At 59.1% G+C, this 9,785-nt stretch overlaps 1 protein-coding gene across 1 annotated transcript; it reads right to left on the bottom strand.

Annotated features, from left to right (window-relative positions):
- Positions 1 to 2,131: 2,131 nt before the first annotated feature.
- On the bottom strand, positions 2,132 to 6,157 carry RLBP1 (retinaldehyde binding protein 1). Its single transcript, XM_054214963.1, has 7 exons — positions 6,146 to 6,157; positions 5,745 to 5,873; positions 5,244 to 5,445; positions 3,954 to 4,132; positions 3,129 to 3,287; positions 2,401 to 2,511; positions 2,132 to 2,290 (listed from the first exon to the last, which is right to left on the bottom strand). The coding sequence occupies exons 1-7, from the start codon at positions 6,155 to 6,157 to the stop codon at positions 2,132 to 2,134; spliced, it is 951 nt and encodes a 316-aa protein (XP_054070938.1).
- Between the last annotated feature and the right edge of the window lie 3,628 nt (positions 6,158 to 9,785).

The following is a 9,785-nucleotide window of genomic DNA, read 5'->3' on the forward strand; positions in this document are numbered from 1 at the left end:
CCCAGGGCATAGAAAAGTCCTGCCAAAAGTACTACTCAACTGACACTAAGAGCTCACAGGTGTGTGGTTTTTTTACCTACAGCCCAAGTGAGACAGATGTGGAGGGTAACTGGGACTGGTGAGCCGCCAGGGGGGCTGGGCCGGGCCGGGACCATTGCTGCTCTTCCCCTGTAATGAGAATTGCTCTGTGGGAGACAGTGTTCGGGCGCCATCTCTAGTTTATTGGCCATTGTGATTTAGCTGTTAGATCTACTACAAAACTCCTTCCTGGCTTGGTCAGAGACACTCTGGGAGGAAGCTGAGGGTGGCATGGATCATGCTCCTGCTCTGTTTGCTGTGCTCTTCTCTGTCTCCCCATCAAAGCAGGCTACTGGCTGACAATTTGTCCCAGCAGTGGTGAGCAGCCACAGGGACCTCCCAAGAGCTGTGACTGTCCCAGTCCAAATCCCAGAGGCAGCACTGTGGTGCTCCCATCTGTGCATGTGGGTTTTTTTTTTTGTCTTTCTCTGTTTTTACAAGTGAGCTGCAATTGATCTGTTTCCCAAGCAAGCTGTGCTGTTGTGTTTGCACTGGCCTGATGGTTGTAGGGTTGTCACACGTGGTTTCCTTGGGATGGCTCCAAATGCTTCCTGGCCCCATGGAGGGCACTGCACAGTAAAGAGCCAAATGCAGCAGAAAAGTGGGTGCCTTTTGCTCTCCCTCTGGGCTCTCACACGAGGCTGCCACAGCCTCAGGCTGGGACTCGCCATGCGTGGATCAGACGTGCTGCTGAGGCTGGAGAAAACAGATTTAACCCCAGTCGCCTCTGCCCAGAGAGGCCCCATCCTCCCCGCAGCTTCGGAGCCGGCGTCCTGTTTGGTTTGAGCCTGAGCCAGTGCCCTGATGAATGCAGCTCTTGTCAGCACCCTCCACCTCGGCTGGCTTCAGGTAGGGGTCTGATCTTCTGGCTGATGAAAGGCACCCGTGTGCAGCTGCAGAGCTGAGAGGGACGGAGGGGGCACAGGGCACGCTGCAGGACCAGGTTGATAGAGAAGGTGGTAACCTCTCTGCTGGGCAGAGACCAGCAACTTGCTCCTCTCCAAGCCCTACTGCTGGCCAAGGGAGGAGAAGATAGCCTGGAAACGGGTATCTGATCAGCTGCTTGGAGGAGATGCCTGGTTCGTGAACCAGAACAGACTGCCTTGCCTGGGACACAGCTACTTCTGCCTCCCTCCTCCCCACCCTGGTCCTGCTGACTCCACGTTCGCAAGGGATAATTGGCGTTAGCATCAGGCATGGCTCTGTTTGCCATTGTGGCTTTTGGTGGGGCTTCCCTGACTGAGCTCCCTCTCATGATGCAGTACTAGGAGAAACAGCTGTGCTGAGGCTTTTGGAGGATTTAGGAGGGTATATTCTGCTTGTCTTACACCATCCTGTGGTTGAAATCTGTCTCCTAGTCCTAGTTGCTGCTGCAGCCTCTGTTCCTCCTGCCTGCCTGTCTGGCTGAGCTGGAATTAGGCAACCAGCTCCACCTGGGCCCCTTGTTGTGTTCTTGTTTGCCTCTGTTGAGCTGTTTTCTCTTTCTTGGTTAGAGCAGATGACTGATAACTGGGGCTCCTTGCCCAGACATGGGGGGACTCATTCTGGGATGCAGGGAGGGTGGAGGTGACTGGTTCTTTGGCCCCTGTACCAAAGGGCGGTCAATGATGGGGGGACACTGCTGACGCTCCTGGCCTCCTTAGAACCAGCCAGCAACTGTGCCCAAAAAGCTGCACCCCTGTTCCTTGCCACACGCCACAAGGGACCCCGGAGCTCTACTGTTGAACACTTTATTTCTCCCTCGCTGTAGCCCTCCCTTCCCGGAGCAGACGCTCTCCTTGTCCTCCCACCGCAGCTCCAGGGCATGCTGCGGGAGAGGGATGGTGACCTGCTTCCTCTGCTGGCTCCCAAGGGAAGGATGCTCTGCCCGGGAGGGACAGGGCTGCCAGGCAGCCTGCTGCCAGGTTTGGGGAGGGGAGGGACAGGCGTGGAGCAACGCGGCCAGAGTGCCTCATCACAAGCAGTCATTCAACCAATGCTACAGTAAGGAAGTGGTTGGGGTTAGAGGGCCACCTCTGATCCTATTTTACAGGGGAGAGGAGCGGACCCCGGTTTAGAGAGCCGTGTCTTCAGCCTCGATGCGGGGCCCAAAGAGCTTCTCTGCAGTTGCTTTGCCGTCGTACTTGGGCAGGTTGCCACCAAAGTCTGCTGGCAAGATGTCAGCGTCGAACTCCTGGTAGAAGGACTCCAGCTCCTCCCCATGCACAAAGACCTGGCGGGAGACAGGAGCGACCCTCAGCAGAGGACCTGGGCAACTCTTCTCAGCTTCTCTATTTCACCTAGGGATAGGCCTCTGCCTCCAGGTCCCTTTCCCACACTCACCCTCTCCAGCAGTTTGCTCTTCAGGAACGGTTTGACCACGTTGTAGGTGGTGGTGAAGTACCAAGGCTGGTGGATGAAGTGGACGGCCTTGAATCGTGCTGGGAAGGAGTCCTAGGATCCCAAACCCAGACACAGGTCGTTACACAGAGAGCTGGGCGGGCAGCAATGGACACCCCAGCACTGCCGCAGCTCCCCTCACCAATCTCCCCTTCTCTCTGTGATGGCCTGTTTTTTGTTCTGACACACAGGATCAGCTGTCCCAGTTGGGAGGCTCTTCAGCTTCCCTGGTGCTCCCATTGCTCCCACTCCATGAGAAGGACTACATCTCTGCTGTCCTCCTTCCCTGGAGAGAGCCAAGTGTCTTTGGCCTCTGGTCCAAGGGCAGAAATCCTGGAATGCCCGTGAGTGGGCTGGGCTGAGAGGATGGTGAGGAAAGTCCTCCAGGCCATGCTGCAGGATGCTGCAAGGAGTGGTGGATACTTCTCGTTGGCCATTTGAGAGGGCAGGGAGCTGGGGCTGGAAAAATAGTGTCCCTCTTGCAGGATTTAGCCAATTATCCAGCAAGGGAAGGAGTGTGTGATGGGGAAGAGCCTCTCCACGATGCTTTCTCATGGTGCCACTGTGGTGGCAATCCCAAACCCTGCTAGCCCTGCCTTCACCCTTTCCTGAGCAATCTGATCCCACTGGACCCGCTCTGACTCTGCTGTCCACAGACTTTGCCACCTCACCTGCAGCATGTCCACCATCTTCTTGAGCTCAGAGGGTTTGATCCCTGATGCCTGCTGCATGGTGAAGCCCTTGAAGTTCTCAATGATGCAGAACCCATTGATCTGGGTCTCTTCGTTTTCCAGCAGCTTCTCCAAGATAACACAATAGGCACGAAGGATCTGATGTGGAGAGGAGAGACAACAGGTCTGGTATTAGGTCTCACCTCCCATAGACCCCAGGAGGTTCCCAGGAAGGGTCCCATGGAGAGTTAGCCGGGGTCTGCTTGACTCCAGCCTGCTTGTCACAGCCAGCCCCAGGACTTAAGAGCAGGGAGGGCATTTCAGGGGATGCTCAACAACAACCACGTTCCCCTTTCAAGGCGGGTGCGTTTCCGATCTGGATCAATGATAACTTGCCACCAAATTCAGAGCTGAGCAAAAAAAAGAGCTGGAAGAAGTTGGGCGTTACACACCTGGAGACCTCTTTGCCAAGAAGCCCTTTCTGTGACCCATGCCTCAGTTTTCTCCTCTTCCCTGTGTATCCCTTGTTTCTAAAGCACCTTGATTTAATGGAGTTGTGCCTTTCTTCACCCCGTGTTACCTGGGCTGGGGGATGCACACCCTGAATTTGGCCTGCACCACATCAGGGGGAAGGAAGGGGAACCCGTTGGGATGGACCATGGTCTCCCAGGCTCCCTGGAAGGATAAATTCAATCTGAGTGGCTGGAGGCTGTGTCCGGACATATGTATATGTGTGTAAGGGATGCTGCGCTCAGGTGTGCCAAGCAGGACAAGCCCGGGAGTGGGACCACTCTGCTCCGGGAGTAACGGCTGGGCTGGGCTGACCTCATCGAAGGTGATCTCCTCGTAATCCCAGTTCTCGATGTTGAAGAGCATCACCACCCGGCCGTACTTGTCTCTGCTGGTCAGGATGCCAGGGTAGCCGGCTTCAATGGTGCTGCGCACGGCCTCGGGGGTCAGGTTGTCGAAGAGTTCGGGGTACTGCTGGCGGAAGTTCACATAGCCTGGAGAGAGGCAGAAATCAGGTAGGACAATGGCTTGGGAAGCCAGGGCAGCACTGGGGCAGCCACCAGAGATGGGGTGGGCTAGTGATGGTAAAACATCAGTCCTGAGCCCAAGAGCTGCAGACTTGTTGTGTCCGGAGTCCCCATGGGTCAGGTCTTCTCCAGCAAAGGTGGGGAGAGGAGGTCAGCCCTGATCCCAGCACACTCAGTGTTATTCTCCCCATGCCAGGGGCTTCCCACGCCTGCCTTCTCTCCAACACCTCAATGAGCAGATAAAGTCATTTTCCCCCTCATTTCTCTTCTCTCCTTCCTCCCCATTTGGGTAACATCCCTCAGCTCCCCTCCCTTGGCACCCTGCAGGCACGAAATAAGGAATCTCGTCCTGGGAAAATGCGGGCGAACAAAACAGCTGTCTGGGAGCCAGCGCTGATAATTACAACTCATTATCCCCCGAGCTGACACAAAGAAGAGTGGAGCCGGAGCCAGGCAGGTCCCTGCCGGCAGCCACCCCCTGGGCTGCCCTCCCGCTCCCCCTCCATCCCTACGGGTCACCCCCAATGAGGGGAGGGGGTGCCACAAGCCCCCCCAACCTGCCCCTAGCCCTCGGGGGGTTCCAGGAGTGCTGAGCCCACCAGGCACCATGCATAGAAGCATCAGGGCGGGTGCAGGACCAGCTCCTTACAGGGGTACAAGGGGGTGAGTATAGGTCGTGGATACACACCAAGTATCCATAGGGATACATGGAGGGGGTGCAGCCCAAACCAGCTGGGTTTGCTGCACAAATGAAACAGCCTGCCGCTGCCAAACATGGGTTTTTTTCCATTTTGTCCAGTAAATCAGCAAGGAATGGGACTGCCCTGGCATTGCAGGATGCCTGACACCACCCTCATTTATTTCCTTCCCCATCCAAGCGCTTTGCCCTCCATCCCAAGCCCCCAGCCCTGCCTTTTTCTATGTATCCTCTCTCCTCATCCCCTTCCCGTGCCAGGGTCCTACTCTGCCGACACAGCCCAGACCAAGGGGCTGGAAGGAATCAGCACAGGACTGGGAGCTGCTGGTGGATGTGTACCCCTGTCCTCACCCAGCATCACAGCCCGGGACCCCTCCCCACCTTTCAGCAGGTCGTAGGCCCTGTGGACGTCAAACTTGCGGGCACGGATGAAGCGGAGGAAGAAGGCGTCGTCCTTCCCCTGCACCTTCTCGGCCACCGCCTTGCACACCTCCTCGCCGCCCGCCCGCTCCTGCACCAGCTCCCGCAGCGCCTTCACCGCCACCTCCCTCTGCTCCTCCTTCTCATTCAGCTCATCCTTTGCCTGGTGGGGAGCAGGGAGGGGACCTGGCTCAGTGATGACCCCCCCTCCACCCCCGTGCACCCCAAAACACTCCAGGGGTCATTTAGGCACCCAAAAGCTGGAGGGGTGCAGTGATGCCCCTTGCAGCATCCCAGCACAGGGAGGGCAGGGTCACCCAGGTCCCCTGCTTGGAGACCCTTTGGGGTAAGTGCATCCCACCCCCCCAAGACAAAAGCCCGGCGAGGGTCTCCTCCAGCCCCCGAGAAGGAGCAGAATCCCCCATCTGCGCCTGCCCCCCCGGTTCCCACGGCCACCCTCACCTTCTGCAGGGTGTGCGGGGGGATCTTCTCACACCTCCCGAAGACGGGGCCATGGTCCTTGGTGGTGAGGCGCTCCAGCTTGGTGCGCAGGGCCTGCTCCTCCTCCGAGACGATGCGAAAGGTGCCCGTCTGGGGGCAAGGAGAGGATGTAGGGGCTCCCCAGCCAGACCCCCAACTCCCTGCCCCACCACAGGTTCCCCGTGGGGAAGGGCAGAGCCTCCACGCAGGCAGCCGAGGGGGTGCAATGGGGGCGGGAAGGGTTGATTGACCCCCAGACTCCCCGCCACGGGCAGAGAGTTGCTGGGGGGGGAAAGGGGTGCATGAGGTCTGCCCCATCCTGATGCTGCAGGGAGGGGATGCTCAGAGCCCGGGGGATGGGACAGCACGGGGACAGTACTCACAACCGCAGACATCTTGTCTTCTGTCCTCCTTTGGCCACAATACCCTGGGAGACGGAAGGAGGAATCAGCAGCAGTGGGGATCCCCAATGGCCTTCGCAGCCCTTCCCCGTGCCCCATCCCATGCCCCTCTTGCTCAAGAAGGGGCACCCCAGCCCTCCTCTGCTCCATCGCATTCTCCCTGCTTCTCTGCCTGCCTGCCAGAGGCTGAGCAGCTTTAAGAAACACCAGCGGTGTTTGCGAAAGCAGCTTAAAAATGTGGGTATCGATCGTCTGACACCTTCATCCATTCTTCCAGGTCTGCCTTTCCATTGGAGGCTGGGGGCATCTCATGGGGATCCCCAACTCCATGAAGATGCCCTGTGCCATTTCATCTCAGACCACCTTCATACAGGCAGAGGTGAGACCCCAATTCCGGCCAGGTGGGCAGCAGCTCATGCTTTTATGCCTTTTATTTCCACTACACCGTTATCCCCAAGGTGTTTCCCAAACCCTCGAGCCCTGCTCCTCCAGCCCAAAGCCCATCACCAGCTGCACGGTTGGACTGTGAGACTCTCGGCATCTTTCTGACGCCATCTGGGTGAAACACCTTGTTCCTATGCATGAGGAGGAGGAAGCCTGCCTTCATCCTCCCTCCAGTGCCTGACCCTGCCCCTGCCGGGCCGTAGCACCAGCTCTGAGCCCAGGTTGCGCGAGGGATGCTTGGGTCCAGCTCAACCAGTTCCCAGGGGCATCCCCTTCCCTGCCAGTTCCCAGGAAGGGACGGGCATCCCCTTTTTCCAGGCACTAAAAGCAACCCCAGCCTCGGAGGTGCCAAGTTAAGGGAGAGACGGATGATGGTCTCCAATGCAGTTATTTTGAGTGGAAAAAGTCCCGGATACTCACAGGGAGAGGAAAAGTTGAACCGTCCGCAGAGGGTCAAGTGCACAGGGCCGAGAGGGATGCACGGATGGTGAGGCCAGAGTGGAGCAGCAAGAAAGACGGACGAAAGCTTTGTAGAGTCACCGGGTTGGGATTAGACCGTCACAAGGCATCAACTCACTGCAGCTTTGTAATTAAGTCAGCACAACCCAGGCAAGAAACCCCATTAAAACATTACAAAAGGCAGCTGAGGAGAGGGAAGGAGGGAGCCGGGGCTCCCCCGGCCAGCCAGAGCGTGCGTGGAGGGGCGGGATGGGATGCCGGACCCGATTAACAAAGTATAAAAGCTTCTCGTTGTGTAACTCACTCATTAGCACGGAGCAGGGGCAGAGGCAGGCGGTGGGCAGCCTGCCATCCCGGCCTGCTCCCCTGGGGAGAGCGAGACAGGTCTTTTCCCCAGCTTCTGCCCTGAAAAGCCTGGCAAGGTCCCGCTGTGAATTTGGCCACATGGGCAGGGTTCGGCTGCGGGGACCAGTCCACAGCAGAGGATGCTCCTAGGGCTGGTCCCACCTGGGGCTCTCCAGCTCCTCCCCAACGAGGCCACCCAAACAAGTATCCATACGGGGACTCCTTTCAGCCTCTAAAATAAAAAAAAATATGGGCAGATATTTTGTTTTACAATGCCCCTGAGTGATGGTTGCCTGCTTGGAGCTTTGGGAACGGGAATCCAGTCCATCCCCAGGGTGATGCTGTGGACCCACAAGGGAGGGAAGCCCCACACTGCGGCAGGGATGGTCCTGAGCCCACATGTGAGTGTACTGGAATGGCAAAATGTGTTTTTTTGGGACATCCACATCCCAGCATGCTGAAGCCACATGGGCAGGGGAGCCCTTGCAGCTTTAACTCTTTTCAGGCCCAGGGTTGCAGGAGCTGGGTGAGGACGGGGCTGTGCATGGCTCCTTTCCCAAGCCCAGGAGAGGAGCTCAGCTGTGTTCTTACCACGATGGGGATTTTGGGGAGGTGGTGGGACCAGGCTAAGCACCAGAGCAGGACTGAAGGGGCTTACACAAGGCGTGTTTTGTAATACTACTGGGATTTACGGATTTCATTTCCACGGGGCTGCCCTGCAAACAGAGCCGAGACCCCGCTGCGAGGGAGGGAGGAGGACGAAGGCACGAGACTCCAGATGAAGGGCAGGGGGGAGCCGGGAGGGAAAACCCGGACCTGTGCCAAGGCCCTGAGCAATGCTGCCGTGGCCAAGGACACGGGGCACTGCTCTCCACTGGAGACCTCCCGATCTCCCTGTCCCCTTCCCATGCCAGCCCTGGCACAAGGCTCAGCTCCCTCCTAGAGCTCGTTGGACCTTTGTCTGCAGCCCTGCGAGCAAGACGGTGTGTAACAGGGGGACATCATCAGCATGGGAGCTCCCAAACCAACCCAATGGCCCTGCGCTGGAGTGGCAGAGGGGACCTGCGCTCCCCTGGCCACCTGGGCATGCTGGCCATCATGCTCATCGCAGATGAAATGTTTTTGCAGACTTACGCACAACCCCCGGCACCACCAAGTGGGTGCTTTGTCCCAGGAAAAGCCACAGGGGAGGGTGGCAGCCCCAGGAGGGACCCACCCCAAAGAGGACGCACCCCAAGGCGTTGTGGCTGGAGCCCTTAGGGGATCTCTCGGCCAGGTCCAGTTATGCCCCTCCTCATGGGCCCTGACCCCATGCGAACCTGCTTCCCCTCGCTCGGCAGCGCTGGCCCCTGCTCCCCGTGAGCACGGGGCTTGCGAAAGCTCCCACGCTGTGCTGGCACCGGATCTCACGGATAAATCCCGCTGCTTAAAGGCGGGCTAAACCTCCTCGTGCGCCCAAGGCCGCCCCTCGTGCCCCCGGGAATTAAGGGGTTTACTCAAAGGTATCTGCACCCCACGTGGGTAGCACTCGCAGGGGCTAGCGCTGCTGCTGCGGGGTGGCCCTGAATGGGCCACTTTGTGCCCTAGTCCCCGCCTTGGCTGCCCGCCCCACGTGCCTGCACCCCACGCTGCCTGTACTCCACACTGCCCTGCACTCCACGTGTGCGCATCCCACATGTGCGCACCCCACACTGCCCTGCGTTCCACGCTGCCCTGCATCCCACACTGCCCTGCACCCCATGTGTGCGCATCCCATGTGTGTGCACCCCACGCTGTCCTGCACCCCAGGTATGCACATCCCATATGCGTGCATCCCATGCTCCCTGCACCCCACGTGTGCACCCCACGCTCCCTGCATCCCACACTGCCCTGCACCCCACGTGTGCGCATCCCATGTGTGTGCACCCCACACTGCCCTGCACCCCACGTGTATGCACCCCCCACTCCCTGCATCCCACACTGCCCTGCATCCCATGTGTGTGCACCCCACCCTGCCCTGCTCCCCATGCTGCCCTGCACCCCACGCCTGTGCATCCCACGCTCCCTGCATCCCATGTGCGTGCATCCCATGTGTGTGCACCCCATGCTCCCTGCACCCCACGCGTGCGCCCCACGCTCCCTGCATCCCACGCTGCACTGCTCCACACACTGCCCTGCACCCCATGTGTGTGCATCCCACGCTGCCCTGCACCCTATGCTACCCTGCACGCCACGCGTGCGCACCCCACGCTGCCTGCACGCCGCGGGACTCGAACCCGCGGCTTCCCGGGGTGGGCGGCGGAGGCGGAAGCAGCGGGTGGTGCGGAAGGGAAGCGAGCGCGGGGGGGCGGGAGCTGTTGCCCAGGTGACGGGCGGGCACTTCCGGGCGGGAATT

The sequence above is a fragment of the Rissa tridactyla genome, chromosome 9 (genome assembly GCF_028500815.1).
Source record: "Rissa tridactyla isolate bRisTri1 chromosome 9, bRisTri1.patW.cur.20221130, whole genome shotgun sequence".
NCBI lineage: Eukaryota > Metazoa > Chordata > Aves > Charadriiformes > Laridae > Rissa > Rissa tridactyla.